Genomic DNA, 18,251 nt, shown 5'->3' with positions numbered 1-18,251 from the left:
AATCTCTGTTTTGCTTTTGGAGGTTCACTTTGAGGGGGAAAAATGCAACACGAAATCTTCTTTTTCTTCTCTTCCTACTGGAATACAGACACACATATTCATTCCCTCTGGATATGCATAAACACTTCCATCCCCACGTCTGTTTTATGCATATAATGTTGGCCCTGTCCCTTGATTAATACTGCAGTCTTATACCCACTTACTTGAAAGTAAGTCCCATTACATTCAATGGGACCTACTCTGAGCAGACATGCATGGGTTTATGCTGCAAATTGATTACATTTAAAGTGCTATGTTTTCTCCAGAACAAGATGTTTAGTAGTTGCACTGGGTAATTATGCTTTTAAAATATCTGTACCTAGAATGATGTTTCTTTTTCAGAAGCATCTAAAATGAAAGTATGAGAGCTGACCAAACTGCATCCAAGCAGTTCCACAGCCAGGATATGAAAAACTGCACACCTAGTGCTATATGTCCACAGCTTATTTCCTTCTTAGCCCTCTCCCAAATAACTTTCTGAAAATAAGGGTAGTTTTAAAAACTAGTTTGTGATTTGACACTGGATGCTGCTATTTCACCCTTCTCCATGTCAAAACATTCCAGTCGTAGGTGTACAAGTTCTTAGGCATGTTTAAGCAGCTCTTGGCATCCTGGCCTATGAATCATGCATGCATTACCAATAAAACATGTTTTCCAAGGTTGGAGCCTAAAACATTAATACAGAGTCTGTTGCCTCCTACTGTCAAGACTGTTCCTAGGTGTGCTTATAGAAGAAAATTTGATCAAAATCTGCCTCCTACTGTCTCTGAACAGAAGTGCTATAATACAACCAAAGGAAAAGCAAATACTGTACATAACAAATCCCAAACATAAATGTGGCTGTTGCCCAACAGACAATAATATTACTTTCTTTTCTCTATACATGTTTAAGGAAGAATGTAGCTGTCTTTTTAAAAAGAAAATTTAAGCCTCACATGGTCTGAAGATATCTATTACAGCAATGTGACTTAAACGTATGTGTCAAGTCAGTGTTTAGATGGGAAATTACCTGGGAATCCCATGTATACCACCTAGAATTCCATGATGGAAGAAAAGTGAGATATAAGTGCACAAATAAATAAATAGGCACTTTATAATATTCATCTAATGCGGGGGTAGGCAACCTTTTTGAGCCAGGGGCCGGGTTGCTGTCCCTCAGACAACTGGGGGGCCGAAGCCAAAAAATAAATAATTAAATGATTTAAAAAAAAAATGAAATAAATAAATAAACCGGGACAAATGTAGGACAAAATTTTCAAATGGAGGGCACTTTTTTTAAAAAATGGAGGACACGCGAAAAAATTTGCTGATTTTTAAATAAATGTTAATATAAATGCATATTTCTGAGGCTTCTATAGACAATTGCCCCCCTTGCCCGCCGCTTGCCCCCCCTTGCCCGCCTCCTCCTGATAGGCCAAAGGCCCCATACCCTCACGCGAGAGGCCAAAGGCTCCGGCGGCAATCGGCGGCAGGACCAGGCGGGAGCTGGTCCCAAGGCCTTGCTGGGCCGCATTCAGCCCGCGGGCCGCAGGTTGCCTACCCCTGATCTAATGCATCAATAATGGACCGGTTATTCAGTGTTTTCCTCAGACATGTGTTCTGTTCTGATGTTTCCAGTGCAGTCCTAAACATGTTCAGTTATATGTCATATGTTATATATCATATATTATTATATGGTAGTATGCCCACATCTGCATTAATGTATGTTTGTGTTAAATTTTGAATTCTTAATAAAAAATTATTTAATGATAAACCTATTTAGTTAGAAGACACTCTATTTCCAGTGAGGCTTAAGTTCATTGCTGTGTGCCTTCAAGCCTTCAAGCCATTTCCAAATTGTAGTGGCTCTAATAAGGCTGCTGCTAAACTGCAGAATTAATGCAGCTTGACACCATTTTTAACTGCTATGGCTCAATGCAATGCAATGCAATCCCGGGATTTGTAGTTTGCTGTGGCACCTGACCTCCATAACAGAGAAGGCAAAACCATTCACAAACTACAGATTCCACAGCACTGAGCCATGGCACGTAAAGCAGCGTCAAATTGCATTACTTCTGCAGTGCAGACTGGATTTAACTGTGCAAAATAAGTTGTAGCCTCAGCTTTCATAAGATTGGGTCTGCTTCATGCACAGCCTAGGAAAGCTTATGCTACAACTTCTTTTGCACAAATGATGATGATGATGATGATAAATAGGGAACTCTAGGAACTGTAGTGTTTGTGAGACATTGAGCTTTTTCTGTCAGAGAGAGAGAGAGCTCTAGTGCCACAACAAACTCCATTTCTCAGGGTTCCCTAGCACTGAGCCAGGGCAGTTAAAGCGGCCTCAAGGTGGATTATTATTTCTGCAGTGTGCTTTGGGCCACACTAGGCCTCAGTAGTCCCCAAACCGCCTTTAAGAGCTTTTGGACTTCAGCTCCCAGAGGCCTCAGCCATGTTGGCCAATAGCTTAGGACTCTGGGAGATGAAGTCCAAAATAAGAGCAGGCTTCCTCCTTTTCAGAGCTGGGCGGGCCGCGCCTGCGCCCTGAAGCCTGAAGGAGTGGGCCTGGGTTGCTCTTGCTCTTCGTTCAGGTAGAACCATGGGCCACTCTTCCTGGGCTGCATCCACACTGGAGAAATAACCCGGTTTGGCACCGCTTTAACTCTCTTGGCTCAAGGCTATGGAATTCTGGGAGTTGGAGTTTGCTAAAGCTCCCGGTGTTTGTGGGGAAGCTTTGTTCAGGACTGAACATGCCCTATTTGTATGTATTTATTTCTCCCAGAAGGGGCCCAAGGCGGCTCACAGATACATTTCCACCTTCTGTCCAGGAGGAATTCCAAAACGCCTTCCACTTTGAGCATGACTAAGAAGCATGGATATTGATAGAGGAGTGTTTCTAGCTTTTGTTTTGCTGTGTCCTCTGTTTTTATTGAGTGCCCTCCACTTTGCAGTGCCCAGTCCTCCTTTGTGGGTTCGACATCTGTCTGGTCTCTCTGGTTCAATGGGGTTTGTCTTTGCCATCCTCTGAGGCTGAGAGAGTGTGACTTGCTTGCCCAGGTCATCCAGTGACCATTCTGCGGTACCTTGTCCTCCTTTGCAGTGAGGACATCTGGTCACCCTTCTTTGAGACTAACTAAAAGAAGGAAGTTGGTAACATGAGCTTTCCTAGGATGCATCTGCACTGCAGAAAAAACGCAGTTTGACACCGCTTTTAAGTGGTCTAGTTCCATCCTATGGAATCCTGGCATTTGTAGTTTTACAAGGTCTGTAGCCTCCTCAGCGGAAGAGTGCTGGAGCCTCATAAATCTGCAAATCCCAGGATTTTGTAGGGTGACACCATGGCAGTTAAAGCGGGGTCAAACTGCATTATTTCATCAGTGCAGATGCAACCGTAGACTTGAGCTTACTTCCTTGAGTAGGAAGTAGGCTCAAGTCTACCAAAGCTCATGATCCCAACTTCTTTCTTTTGACTAGTCTCAAAGGTGCAACAAGATCCTTGTACATAATTGGATTTGTAGTTTTGCAGAGAAGGCTAGACACATTGTACAAATACAAATCCCAGAATTGCAAATGATGGTGCTGCAGCATTTACTAGTGGTGCCAAACTGCATTATTTCTACCCAGTTCCTCCAGCGTTCACTCTTTCTCTCTTTCACTTTTCCAAACACCTAAATTAACCGTCATCCACCATCACCATGGTCCATCCAGGTTTTTGTTTTTTTAATTTTATTAAAACATAAAATACAACTATTACAATCATCTTTTCACTAAATTATATACAATTCATTACAGACATACTTCCTTAGTTCCTGCAGTGATAAATGCCTTGCTTTAACCCTATAATTGTTACTTAAAAGTCTTATTGATTATGGTTGCAATTCTGTTTCTCTCATTTCTAACCTTTTTATCGTGTCATTTCTTTTGGATGAAAAGGACTTATGATGGGATTCCAGTACGAGCTCAGTATGAGCATGCAAAGTGCCTTTGGAGTGTTAAACATTTCAGGGAAAGTGTTTTGGAAACTGCAACATTTTGTAGTCATAATATTCTTTTAACCCAGGCCTCAATCTGCAGTCATAATATTCTTTGGTTGAAACTGCCTTGTTTATTTGTAGAATTCTCTCCTCTTTCCAGAATGAAAGATGGCTGAGGACCCTCAGAGAAATTTTCGATCAGTTTATTATGAAAAAGTAGGATTTCGTGGAGTTGAAGAAAAAAAGTCACTGGAAATTCTTCTGAAAGATGATCGATTGGGTATGTCTAGTAGAATGTGAGATACAATGACCATCTGTGTTGATTCACTGCTATGTACTCTTTAAGCCTGCTGTCTTAGCACACATTCTTAGCTGGGAGACAGTGTGGTGTAGTGGTTTGAACATTGGACTAGGATTCTGGAAACCAGGGTTCAGTGCTCATCTCGGCTATGGAAACCCATTGGATGACTTTGGGCTAATCATGCTGTCTCAGCCTCAGTGGAAAGCCGTGGCAAACCTCCTCTTAATCAATCTTGCCAAGAAAATCCCATGAGAGGTTTGCTTTAGGATTGCCATAAACCAGAAAGGACTTGAAGGCACACAGCAACAACAGCAACAACTTACCACACTCACTTGGGAAAACGTACATTGATTCAATAAAGATTCTGAGGCTTTTTGCTTTTTTTGTAGGCTAGTTTAGAATGTGCCTCAATGTGTATAATCTCTTAAGGGGCTGGAAGCACACCTTAGATTCACACATTCCTCATCATCACTCTAAGTAGAATGTTTTGTTTGAAAAGTTAATGTCTCTTTGCATGGAGTGATCGCTTTTTTGGGTTGGATGGCTGTGCAATTGAGTGTATCTGTGCATTCATTCAAAAGCTTGGAAAAGCTACGTTATTGGACTATACCTCACAAACTTTTCCTCAAGCTAGATGACACTGGCTTGGGCATTTGGGGAATTATAGGTCAAAAGGTAACTTTTCTAGACTTTGGAATGAATACAGGTATTTTGGTTGGCCCAAAATGCCTGCCAGATACTTGCAGGGAGTATGTGACTCTCCTGTATCCTGAATATCAACTGACAACTAGTTCAGATCCAGGAACAATTCACAGTGCTGGTTATGAGCTGTAAAATCCTACATGCTTGGTTCCAAGCTATCTAAAAAGCCACGGTCTCCCAAACAAATTTGCTTAGGCTTTGATATATATATATATATATATATATATATATATATATATATATAAGATATTTCTCAGGCCCACCATCCTCCGAGATAATTTTTAGTCAGGGTGTAAGAGAGGGCCATCTCGGTGGCTGAGTGATAACTGTGCAACTCCCTTTGTGAGTGGCTAGGTTAGCTCTATTATATTTTCCCTGGCATTCAAGGACTTTTCTATTCAGGAAATCCTTTGGAAACTGAGTGCTTGCTATGGATGAAGGTTTTAGTGAATGTGGTGAGCTCTTAAATTTTAAAATGTTATTTTTTGTAACTGAGGCATTTAAAAACTATTTAAACTTGAGTTGTGTTTACATATTATAAGAAGTTTAATTGTATACTTTAATACTTACAATTTATATTATTATAGTATTTGGTTTTTACTTATAGTATAAGCCAGTGCTACTCTTAAGTGATGGTCCATGGACTGGGGCCAGTCCACGAGTCATTGGCTGCAGTGAGTTTCCTAGACAAGAACCAGACAGCTGAAACTAAGGGGCACAAATGTAGTGCTGATTTCTGGCACATTGGTGAAAAACCCTGCCTTTCCCTCACACCAGATAGTTTGTGAAGTACTGTTGTAAGCAGCTGTGAATCCCTATTGTGGAGAAAGGTAGGTTATAAATCAAATCAGTGTGTAGGGCTGCACCTACACTGCAAAGTTAATGCAGTTTGACACCAATTTGTGGCTCAATGCTATGGAATTCTGGGATTTTTAGTTTTGTGAGAATTAGACTTCTCTGTCAGAGAGCTCTGATGCTATAAATCCCAGGATTCCATAGGATGGAGCCATGACAATTTGAGTGGTGTCAAACTACATTAATTTTGCAGTGTGGCAGCAACCTTAGTTCACACAAAACTATGTTCTCCCACTTTTCCAGATGCAGAACATGCATCTAAAGTGTAGATAAATCTGCTTTCTTTTCCTTTTCTAGCAAACTGGAAATAATAGTAGGAAAAGATTATGCTGAGGTTGCTTCTTAAAACTATAATTGGGAGAGGGGGAATATATGGTGTTTTATATGTTCTTGAGCTGCAGTTCCCATCATTCCACCCCATTGGCTATGATTGCTAGGGCTGATGGGAGTTGCATTCCAACATTATTTAGAGGAGCCCTTGTTTTTTTTTTTTAATTCTGGGGAGTTAACCTGTAGAAACTGAACAAATAAATAGGAATTATGGCCATTTTTTCTAACAAGAATTAATTTCTGCTTACTAAAAATAGGGATTTTCCAGTTTCTTCAGTATTTCAGAAACAGCATCCAGATTGAAGCTTAAATGTTATTTAATTAGTTGACTGCCTTTTAATATAGATTTGCCTATCACTTGGAATTTACATTTTGCAGAAGGGTCAGAATGGAAAAAACATAGCCATTTTAAATAGGATTTATTAATGGGGAAAGGTTGAAATTCTTGCATTTTAGGGTTATTAGCCATAATATATGCTGAAAAGATATACCCTAGTTACAGGATTTAATTGTCTGGGCTGGGAACAGAGATGTTTCATGATGTTATTCAGGTTTTAAAATAGTTATTTATGTTTGAATCTTTCTTTGCAGACATTGAGAAACTTTGTACTTTTAGTCAAAGATTTCCTCTCCCATCCATGTATCGGACCCTTGTATGGAAGGTGCTTCTAGGTAAGCTGAACTGTTAAAATCAATATCAGTAACTTTGGGCATATGCTTAGTATAGTGGGATCTTAATAAAATCTGTGTTCCGTGCAGTCATGCTGACCATATGATCACAGAGTAGCATCTGACAATGCTTGCTCTTCGGCTTAAAAACGGAGATGCGCACCACCTCCTGTGGTCGGACACAACTCGACTACTTTGTCAAGAGGGAATACCTTTACCTCAATAAGATCTTGGAACAGAGGTCACAGCTTTCTTTTCTTTCTTGATGTACCCAGGCAATGAACACACCAGGAACTCTTGTTACAGGCCAAGATCCTGCATTGTCAGACATAACTATGGAATTAGTATATGCCTTCCAAAATCTGCCTTTCAGACAGCAGCAACCAAACTGAAGGGCTTTGAAGATGCTGACACACTGAGAAATGACATCTGCAGCTCTTTCTCAGTCAGCTGGGTGCTTTGAGAACTGCTGGAGAGACCTCTCAATGTCTTGCTGCAACTGCTTCTCTCAATGCACCTTGCGAACAGATGTCATTTTCTAGCTTCCTGATCCACATGTAGTACCTTATAAGACCTTTGGTTGAAACATTGCCTCGCTGAAAAGGAAGGTTTTTGAGGTCACATAAAGTTGGTAACTGTGAGATCTAATATCTTGTAACTACTGACCAGAATGCCAGACGTAATTGGTAACTGTGAAAGAGGTGCATCCAACAACTTTTACTATACACTTTGGTTTAGGGGATTGTTCTGGAATGCCTGTTTGTAGGCGTCATGCCTACATACCATGCCTTGTTGTTATGTATAAGATCCTACACTCATCCCTCCATATTTGTGGCTTTGATATTTGCGGATTTGATTAATGTGTTCTCTCTAGGAATATCTAGGTCCTCCAGTGCAACTCTATGGTCAACTTTAATTAAAAGTTGCACTGAAAGACCTAGAGTTTCCTAGAGAGAACACTCCACTAGGCCTTTGTAGCTCCTCCAACACAGTTCTATGGCCAGTGTCTGTCAGATGTTGACCACAGAGTTGTCCTGGAGGACCTAGAGATTCCTAGAGAGGTGTCCTCTCAGGTAAAAACATGGCATTTTTGTTATTTGCGGTTTTTCCATATTCGCTGGGGTCTTGCGCCCCTAACCCTAGCGAGTATGGAGGGATAAGTGTAGTTTCAAACTCTGTTATCTCTTTTCAGAAGATCCTTGCATGAAACATTTAGATAATCACAGCCTGTCAGGATAGACATTAGTGGTCCAGATGGGCTGGTTCACTAAAATCAAATAAAGTCAGCTCTCCATATCCATGGATTCTGCATCCACAAATTTAACCAACCATATATCAAAAACATTTTTTAAAAATCCAAAAAGCAAATTTGGATTTTACCATTTTATATAAGGGACACCATTTTATTACACTATTATATTTAATTGGACTTGAGCATCCATTAATTTTGATATCCATGGTTATTGGAACCAAACCCCAGCAGATACTGAGGGTCCACTGTAAGTACATATGTTAATATACATGTTTTTAAACATTTAAGTTTTCAGACTCCATTAAGCAGCATTTTTAGTCTGTACTGTATATACCTTTCAGTAGTGAGAGAACAATTAGTGATAATCTTTTAGTATTCAGGGAGTCTTAGGCCTGAAACAGATAGGCTTAAAAAGCTGGCTTCCATGTGGTTTGGGGTGTGTGACAATTACATGATGCATACCCCCAACCCTCATGGAAGCTGCACTAAGGAGTGGATCTTTTCCGCTTCTTGCTGTGGTTCATTTGGGACTGTGGCAGCAGGCACCCTTGGGGCCACCACGTGTGTTCACCACAGCCCTGGAGTGATCAGGCTGGGGGCGGCTTCTGGTTGCTTCTTCCTGCCCATCTGTTTTTGTTGCATGCCTTCAAGTAGTTTCTGACTTATAGCAACCCTAAAGCTGAGAGTTTGTGACTTGAGGGTCACCCAGTGGGTTTCCATGGCCAAGCATGGAATTGAACCCTGATCTCCAGATTCCTAATCCTACTTCTACACTCAAACCACTACACTACCCTGGCTCTTAGTCTGTACATATCCCAAATTTCACATTTCTTTCTTTTGTAGAAGTACTATTCTTATAATCCTAGAGTCAGTAAAGCTCAAGTTTCCTTATATATGTGTGCAGGAGTAATAAGACCAGTTCACAAGAAATGTATATATGTTGAATTAAGATGTAATCCCCAGGCATGCTGGTTTCTCCTGGTCCCCTGAAGTCTGAGTGTAGGGTTGACAGGTCCATAATATTTACTTGATCGGGGGGGAGGGGGGACTGCAGTAGAAAGGTCTAAACTTTCATCAGCATAGCAGATAAATCTTAATTCTTTTTCTTTCCTTTTTAAAGGAATTCTTCCTCCTCACCATGAATCTCATGCATTTGTGATGAAATATCGAAAGGAGCAGTATAGAGATGTGTACCATGCTCTCCAAGTAATTCGTTTCATCAGTGATTCTACCCCACAGGTGGAAGTTTTCCTCCGGATATATCAGCTGGAGTCAGGAAAGCTGCCTCGAAATCCATCATTTCCCTTGGTCAGTCATGTTTAACTTGGTTCACAGTAAGACTTTATGTGTACAGTTCCAGACCTTTTCCATTTAAAATTATGCTAAATTGTGAATTAAATAGATAATGGTGAAGCTATGAAATGCAGTCCATTCATCTTTCCCTGAGATACTCAGCCAGGATGGGAGAGGGTAGGAAAGTAACAACTGTAATAGCAGCATAGTATCAGGTATTATGCAGGATTTGTTTGCAAAGTGGTTTCCCCTTGTGCTTTGCTGCAAATATGGCATAATTCTCCAGTATGCCTTGCCCAAGCTATCTCTGTATCCCCAAGAAGATTCTTGGTTAGGGTTGTACTGAGAATTGAGATATCCTCTGAGGGGAAGGAGAACAGCTGTGGGATGCTTCACACTTAGGAATTTTGGAAATATTCTTTTATGCAAAATACATGTGATATACAGAAAGTGTGTTTGGAGGTAGAAGGTGTGTCTCCAGGTTGTCCTCTGTAATATGTGTGCAAGAGCAGCATCTAATGCCAGAGTTCAGAAAAGAGCAATCACCCAGGTTCTTATTGTGCAAACATCTGTGATTCAATATGTCATGGTTCTACTTCCTTACTTCACCCCACTTGAAGTGCTTTCAGTAAGTCTATCAGTTGGTAGGGGGTCTTAAAACCTTACCTGTCTGTCCTCACGTCTTGTCTGTGTAGTGTTCTTTTTCTACTCTGCCACATATTACTTCTCTTGTTTCCTATCTTCCTTCCTCCACCACACAGGCTAGTTAGCAAAGTCTGCAGAGATAATGAAAATGCTCTTTCTATCCTAGATCTGCCACACTAACTGAATCCTTCAGTATGGTGGCCTGGAATGTGAAGCAACTCCCTTTCATGTAACACTTTCTGGAGAAGCTGTTATTGACCTTCTAGCACATAACAGAGCAATGTGCTATTGTTGAGAGCTTGACTGCAAACAATCAGAGTGACTGACCCTTGCCAAATGACAAGTAATGTGCTCTATGTGGGATTGCCATTGAAAGTGTTCAGAAGCTGCAGGTAGTGCAAAATGCAGCAGCCAGACTGGTGTTGAGTGTGCATTTTAGACACTAGTTATACAAGAACTTGTACATCAGTTGTACAAGAACTTGACTGGCTTCCAGTTTGCTTCTAAGGTCAGTTCAGGGTGCTGGTTTGACCTACAAAGCCTTAAATGGCTTGGGGCCAGGATAACTGAAACACTGCTTCCTTCCATATGAGCCTGGCTCATATGAAATTTGAGATCCTCAGAGGATGCCTTGTTGTATGTCCTGACAGCTTGTGAAGTTGATATATACATGTATCAGGGCTTTCTTTGTACTGACTGTGAAACACCAAATGTTTTAAATGTTCATTGGGCAGGCAAAACATTGCTGTTCCACATCGTCTTTAATGTTAGAAATTGTTCTGTTTCAACCGTTTTAATTGTGTTTTGGGATTGTTTTAAAAAGTTTTTAAATAGTACTTTAATGTGTTTTAAAATGTTTCTGCTTTGAACTGTTTTAATTGCTTTTATTTAGTCCTCACTTTGAGAGCTCTTCTGGGCTGGGAGGCAATACATAATTATCTTAAAAAAATAATAATTTATTTTTTTATTTATAATTATCTTAAACAAATAGGTGTTACCTCCCAATTGAGTCCATGCCATATCTGCTTTGCTTTCCAGGAATCTGAAGAAGAGACATTTCTTGCTATTGCAAAAGCCATGGAGGAAATGGTGGAAGATAACATTGACTGCTATTGGCTTGTCAGTAGTTTTGTGAATCAATTAAACAATAAGTACAAGGATTCATTACCCCTGCTGGTAAGATGACATTGATACATACATTACCCATCCCAGCTTGGCCATGGAAACCCATTGGGTGGCCTTAGGCAAGCCACATCCTCTTACTCTCAGAGGATGGCAATGGCAAAGCCTCTCTGAAGAAACAATTCAAGAAAATCCCTTGATAGGTTTTCCTTAGGGCTGCCATAAGTCAGAAGTGACTTCAAGGCACACAACAAGAAACAACCCCATACAGAAATGGAGTTTGTAAGTGTGTGTCTGTCTTAGAAGGTTTTGGTAGTTTGATACCACTTTAGCTGCCATGTTCCCAATTTATGACATCCTACTATTTGTAGTTTGGTGAAGTACATAGAATTCCAGGCTAGGAATTTCTACAGCTGTTGTTTAGAGGAATGCACTATATGCAGCTATAACTGTAATGTAAATACACTTGAGGTTTACCCTTATAGAGACTTTACTGTGCATTGGCATCTAATTATAGATTTGTTTCCTAATCCCCTAGCCAGCATGGCCACAGACTGTGGATTTCTGGAAGTTATAGTCTAACATGTACCCACCTCTCATCTTTTCAAGTGTTGAATTTTTATAGGATGTGTTGAAGAAAACATCAATTGTCAGTTTGGCTTTTGCTTTCTGACAGTGTGCCTGTCATAGAAATTCAACAAGCCCAAAGGTTGTACATAAGAAGAAGGCAAACTTGAAGCTGTTGATGTTGGAGGCATTTAAAAATCTCAGCTGTATCAAAATGTAATGGGGAAAAATAACGTGGACTACAATCCTGCATGTTATTTACGAGTAAGGCCTAATGAGATCAGTCTTAATGTCTGATTTGTCAGGATAGGATTGTGCTGTTGCTGTTTGTTGCCACAAGCAAAATTAAATGTTTATTAATCCAAATGTGAACTAAAACTCAGAATTTCTAAAAGGAAATGGAAAAAACCTACAGTTAACTACAACATTGCACCTTTTTTCCTGCTAGCTATGGTATCTCTGAGTGCACAAACAGAATTACCGTGATAGAAATAGATAGTATAGTATTTTTTTTGTAGAATAATAGACTGCGTTAAGAGTATTTCAGCTTATTTAGACATCACTTTCTGCTTACTTCTGTTTGAGTCCGAAAAGGAAATATTTCCAGTTTAGCTGTATGTAGTTCTTACAGGACCCTCTTAACTAATCGTGATGCTAAGAGTATTTTATTTTTATTTTTCACACCTACAGAAAGGTTTTGTCAGTTGCCCAGTTAAGTGTTGGGGGCTTGGAAATCCAGCATCTCACTTAGTGTTCAGGTCGGCCTTGACGTGACAAAGAAGCAGGCAATATATAGTGTGATATTTCACTTTGTTCTTAGCTCTAGTTATTTTTTATTATGTTTTCATACACATAAGTCTTTCATCTCTGCTACATTTGGGATAACAGTTGGTAATTATGTTGGATACCTCTTTGCAAGTTCAAGCAACAGTTATCATGTGTTTTAAAAAAGCTTCAGAAATCAGTGTCTGACTTTATTAAGAAGTGCATAGGTTTTGTTCAAATGTTACAGCTGCATTAGTTTGCTACATTGGGTTTAAACTGCCTCAAATGTAGATAGAATGTCTGGAAGAAAAGGGGGGGGGAGAAGGAAAAAATACTTTTAATATCACATATGCACTTGTCAGGTCCAGAGGTTGCATTTTAGGGACTGTATAATCTTCCTCATTATGCATGCTAATGCACTTGTGAAGCAGCTGTTTATAGTAAGATGTCACTGGAAAGTAGCCCCACAGATTTGAGCCACTGTACTGAAGTGGTTAAAAGTGTTGGACTGTGATTTTGAAGATGAAGGTTTTGATAATCACTTGACCATGACGATCATTGGGTAACTTTGGGCTAGTCAATGTCCCTCTCAGTTTGACAGGGTTGTTTTTGTGAGCATAAAGAAGGAAAGAGGCGAGTTTTGTTCTCACTGAAGGTAAGATTTGATAAAGAGGTAACTAATAAATGAATAATAAAGGTATCACTGTTTGAGGATTTTGGAGATTATTCTAATAAATGAATTAAGTATTCGTAGTAGGCAAAAAGGGAACATTGCTCATTATGGCCAGCATCCTGTACAGTCGCTGTAAAGTAGGAGTTCCATATGTGCAGTGACATTACAGCTGACATTTCACTGTCCCAGAGTTATTGAAAAGCCACTGCACCCTGTTCGTGGCCATTCTGTACCTTTTGGAGAGTGGTGAGAGAATGAAGAAGAATGTCTGGCTGTTGCTTAACCAGATATGAAATGATTACATATCCTGCTGAGGTATGATGGGATCTTCCAAAGGTCTTAGCACATTATGTAATTATTTTGCATCTGACTACAGGAACATAGCCAGACATTTCTCTAATCCTCCTGCTCTCCATCAGGCATAGAATGGTGGCGAGCCTGCAGTGGCTAAACTGTAAGGTGAGGGGGGGGGGGGGGGATATTATCAGTGTTGTGGAAGGAAGGGAATACTAACCTATCAACTCCAAAAAAACCCCAAAAGACACATGCAGGCATAAAAGTGAGCATGATGCCCATTAACAAAAGTTGCAGTGTTTTTTTTAATTTCCTTTGTAATCCTCTTTCCTAAATTAAGTAACTCTCAATTCAGGGAACATGTGTATCTAAAATGTGTATGTGTGTGTGTGTCATGCATGCATGAAAGCGCAGCCAATTAAAACTGCTTTTTTTTACAGTCCTCACATTTGAATCTGACCTTTAAAGAACTTTATCTAACTTGACATATTTTTTTACGTGTGTCACACTGAATTTATTGTTGAATATATACTTTATGTTGTTTTCTTGCTATCAGTGCTTAAGACTGTCAGCATTGCTTACTCATTTTGGTGTACTTGATCACTTTCCTTACATTTTTATTCCAGCCAAAACTTCTGGAACAGTACCTGAGCCTTGAGGACAGCAGACTCTTAACACACCTGAAATCATGTTCAGCAATGGGCCAGCTACCTTACAATCTTTGGTTTAGAAGGTGTTTTGCTGGTTGTCTACCAGAATCCAGCTTACAGAGGCAAGTGTCTGTGACCTTACACTCCTTTCCAAGCCACCAGGCTTGGTTAGAGATCCCCTTGGAAAACAGCTGAGATTGAGTGTCATGTTCATGAATCACAGCTTGAGACAGCCTGAAAGCTACAAAGCTCCAGGTTCTCGCTCCCACCCTGAAAACATAATGACTTTATCGTAGAAAGAGTTCTTATAAAAGTATATTATCTACATGACTCCTATTCTGTTATATACAAATATTTCAACAGGTCTGCAATTTGTAACATGCCAGTTATTAAAATTATGTGGGGTGTTTCATTTAAGGATATACAGTGGGCCCTCCCCATATGTAGGGGATCCATTCCAGACCGCCCTGCGTATGGGGAAAAATGCATATGTTCAACCTCCATTTGTTTCAATGGGGGAGCATTTCTGCATTCGGTGTGCCGTGAGCGCCATGGGTGCATGCACCATTATGTTTCCTTCTGCTGAACCCTCTGCGTAAAGTTAAAGCTGTATATCGCACCCCTGCATATGGGGCAGGCATGCTGTAGTTTTGGAAAGAAAGATATTTGAGCACTGAATATAAATTATTAAAATGAAGAGCATGTGTTCTTATGACTCTGTGATTTTTTTCTCTCTAGGGTTTGGGATAAAGTTATAAGCGGCTCTTGCAAAATACTTGTCTTTGTTGCTGTAGAGATCTTATTAACCTTCAAAATGAAGTTAATGGCCCTGAATAATGCAGAAAAGATTGAACATTTTTTGGAAAATGTAAGTACTCTTTCAAATACAGTACTCTAATTCTTGTCTGTCAGATCTTTTTAAGAGTGTGCTTGCAATAGCAATAGCAAGTACATTTCTATATTGCTTATCAGTGCACTTAAACACTCCCTAAGCCATTTACAAAGTGTAAGCTAATTGCCCCCAGCAACCTCGGAAGGATGCAAGCCTGAGTCGAGCTTGAGCCCTTTTGCTGGTGTTGAACTCGCAACCTTGTGGTTTGCGAATGAGTGGCTGCAGTACAGGCATTTAACCACTGCGCCACCAGAGAAAGATTTCTGTGTGTTTGTCCAGTTTCATCATGATCCAGGCAAAAGATGGTTTGGGATGACTATAGTTTTAAATCATAATCACGGGTTGAGTTTCCAGATCTACACCAGGTTCAACATATTTTAGACAAACTGTGTTTTGCAAAGCTGCTTTCATATCCTGGTGCAAAATCTTGAATTGATTTGTAGGCTGACATAGATTCAGACTTCTAGGAAAAAATAATTTGGCTTGGTCTTTGAAGAGCCTTTTCAGTAATGGCTTTCTGGTGGATTGTTAAATGGATTTTGGTAGACCTGGACAGCTTATTTTTTAAGGCCTGGTCATGGTTGTTGGGGAAATGTGGGACTCAAAGTAAAAAAAAAAAAAAGTAACCTAAATGTTCTGTAGAGCCTCTATATCTGAACTGGAACCTTCCTTTCCTAAGTAACAAGGGAAGGGGAGTAAAGAGAAGAATCTAGCAGCATTTTAAAAACTGAGTTATATTTTAGCATGAGCTTTCATAGATATCAGTCCACTTCCTTAGATGCAATGACATAGCAGCATTAAAATCATACGTTATTAAACAAATTTATACTGTTGTGGGAGTAGGATAGAATGCAGTAGGGTCTAGAAACATGCACATTATGATCCTCTTTGTGGAACCTGTTACATTCCACAACTGTATAAATGTGTATATTAACCTGTATAAACTATATAAATATGTTTATATCACTCTGTCAATGTGTCTGAGGATGTTAATTGATACCCATAAAATCTCATACTAAAATATAAATCAGTTAGTCTTAAAGGTGCTGCTAGAATCTTCTTTTTCTTTCTCTTTTTCTTTTTTTGCTACAATGAACTATCTCACCTACTCCCTGAAAATTTATTTCCTCAAAGGATTAATGGATAGGGTGAGATGCTGATTTATTAAAGCAACTAAATATCTCAAATAAAACAACTGTTTTAATCTCTCATAGATACCTCAAGACAACACTGATGCAATTGTGAGCAAAGCTATTGAACTGTGGCACAAACATTGTGGGACTCCTGCACACTCAGTCTGAGATAACCTCTCCAACTGGCATTTTAGGTTACTACTGAAATCTGTCCTTACCCCTACCCTCAAGACTATGTAATTAAAATTATTTAAACACTGGGAACATGGTCATAGTTTTTAAATTTGTTCCTCTTTTTTTCTGAAGTTTGATTGTGTGTGTGTGTGTGTTTGTGTATAGGAGTGATAATTCAGCTGAACATCTCTGGTCCCTTCCAGTAACTCCCATTTATAATGGTGAAGTGTATTTTGAGGTTTTATTTGCTTCTTTAGTGCAGGGATGGGCAAAATACGGTCTGCACACCACAAGGATCCCTATAGACTTTTTGGCTGATGTCGTTCAGCCCTTTTCTTTCTTAGAAAATGGAATCAGATATTTCGCTCCGTAATGTGATCTCTGACAGAACTTTTGTTTCCAGCCAGAGTTCTATGATTGTGCATATATAGTTGAGTGTCAAATATATACAATTTCTGTAAGAGGGAAAAGAATGTGTGATAGTGACTCATTCCAGAGGCTTATATGGGATATTGATTATCTTGATTAATTTCTACTTGGTTTTCAGTTTTGGGACTGAGATAGTTTGAATTGCCCAGACTATATGTGACTTATAGGATGATAGACGATGAAAGATGCTCAACTAGATTAAAGTCACCACTTCTGCATATTTTGTTGCTCATTACAGTTGGAAAAGTCCTCCTCTGGTATTGATCTTGACATACAGACTGTCACTTTAAAAAATGCATTTGCTTTGGTGGGCTTTTGAACTGTTGGTGTATCAGATTTCTTTGCTTTTGAAAACAATTTGTCCTGCTGTTGAGTTTCTTTTACTTCTTTTTGGTAGCAGTCTGAGCGATGTGGAATATGTGAGATAAATATTTCTTTTAAATTTATTTTAAATAAATAAATACTCTGGATGTTCAAAAACTAAGCCAGTCCCCTCTTTATTCTTTTTTCTTCTTAGTAGCTCTGCCCACTTCGCTATCTTCTTATATTTATAGTTTCATTTTGCAGTTCCATTGTAAAAATTGTTTTAAAGTAGTTTAATATTTCTATTTTTTTTTCATATTATGTTCCATATATTGTAAAGGCCTTTGATACATATTCGAGTCTGTGACTGACTGGCAAATCTACTATTCCATTTTTGCCCGAAAAGACCTTGCCTTGTGTGATCTTATAGAAGCCACATCTATTTTCTCTTTTCCTCACTTCTATGAAATATATCCTGGCTCATCATCACTCTCTCACCTTTCTTTCATCTTTCATTAGTGTTTGATCGATTCTCTTCACCAGTCTCATCCAGCTGTCTCACCAACCTTCCTTATCTTTAACTTGACTTTGATGTCAGCCAGAGCATTAGAACTTCCACAAAGTACAATATAGAGGTATGGTAACTGGCTTTGAATAACAAGGTCCCGTAGTCCACAAGTATTGGTTGTGCATACTAGTCAAAAGGTTTGGAGGGCATCAGTTGGCCTAACCCTAGTATAATGCTGTTAAAGATTATGCAATCCTTATTTTTTTCACAAGTAACTGATTCTGATGGTTAAGCAGTTAAAGTGAGTTGGTGATGTTGCTAGCAGAATTATCGTTGTTGTGTACCTTTACGTTGTTTCCGGCTTATGCTGACCCTAAGGTGAATCTGTCAGGGGATTTCTGGGGCTGAGACTGTGATTCGCCCAAGGTCACCCAGTGGGTTTCCATGGTTGAGTGGGAATCAAACTCTGATCTCGAGTTGTAGTCCAGAGCTCAATTCACAACACCATGTTGCCTGTCACTAACAGAATATTGACCTGGACTTCAACTTTAAGAACCAAAGGATGTATTTATTTTAATTTGGAATATAGTTGGGCTGGCATCCTATTAGGTACATACACGTGTATGTGTGTATTCCACTGATAGCAGCAAAAGCAGAATTGAGCAGACAGCATGTCTTTCACTGCCTTTTTGGCATGTT

The 18,251-nt window shown here is 39.5% G+C and overlaps 1 protein-coding gene across 4 annotated transcripts; it reads left to right on the top strand.

Annotated features, from left to right (window-relative positions):
- Window positions 1-2,541: 2,541 nt before the first annotated feature.
- Window positions 2,542-16,402, top strand: LOC121927785 (TBC1 domain family member 7-like). 4 transcript variants are annotated; one of them, XM_042461664.1, is made up of 8 exons: window positions 2,542-2,612; window positions 4,156-4,275; window positions 6,775-6,855; window positions 9,225-9,412; window positions 11,081-11,218; window positions 14,090-14,235; window positions 14,852-14,981; window positions 16,220-16,402. In XM_042461664.1, the coding sequence occupies exons 2-8, from the start codon at window positions 4,164-4,166 to the stop codon at window positions 16,304-16,306; spliced, it is 882 nt and encodes a 293-aa protein (XP_042317598.1). In that variant the 5' UTR covers window positions 2,542-2,612; window positions 4,156-4,163; the 3' UTR covers window positions 16,307-16,402. The 4 variants fall into 4 exon arrangements, with proteins under 4 accessions (XP_042317598.1, XP_042317600.1, XP_042317599.1 ...); XM_042461666.1 differs by having other exon boundaries at window positions 2,579-2,666; XM_042461665.1 differs by lacking the exon at window positions 2,542-2,612 and adding an exon at window positions 2,644-2,782.
- Window positions 16,403-18,251: the final 1,849 nt, after the last annotated feature.

This window comes from Sceloporus undulatus, chromosome 4 (assembly GCF_019175285.1).
Source record: "Sceloporus undulatus isolate JIND9_A2432 ecotype Alabama chromosome 4, SceUnd_v1.1, whole genome shotgun sequence".
Lineage (NCBI taxonomy): Eukaryota > Metazoa > Chordata > Lepidosauria > Squamata > Phrynosomatidae > Sceloporus > Sceloporus undulatus.
This window is presented reverse-complemented; position numbering and strand designations above follow the sequence as displayed.

Coding starts and splice junctions, on each gene's coding strand:
- LOC121927785 (XM_042461664.1), top strand. CDS start 4,164: ATGGCTGAGGACCCTCAGAGAAATTTTCGATCAGTTTATTATGAAAAA. Junction 4,276..6,774: donor TCTGAAAGATGATCGATTGG/GTATGTCTAGTA, acceptor CTTTCTTTGCAG/ACATTGAGAAACTTTGTACT. Junction 14,982..16,219: donor TTGAACATTTTTTGGAAAAT/GTAAGTACTCTT, acceptor AATCTCTCATAG/ATACCTCAAGACAACACTGA.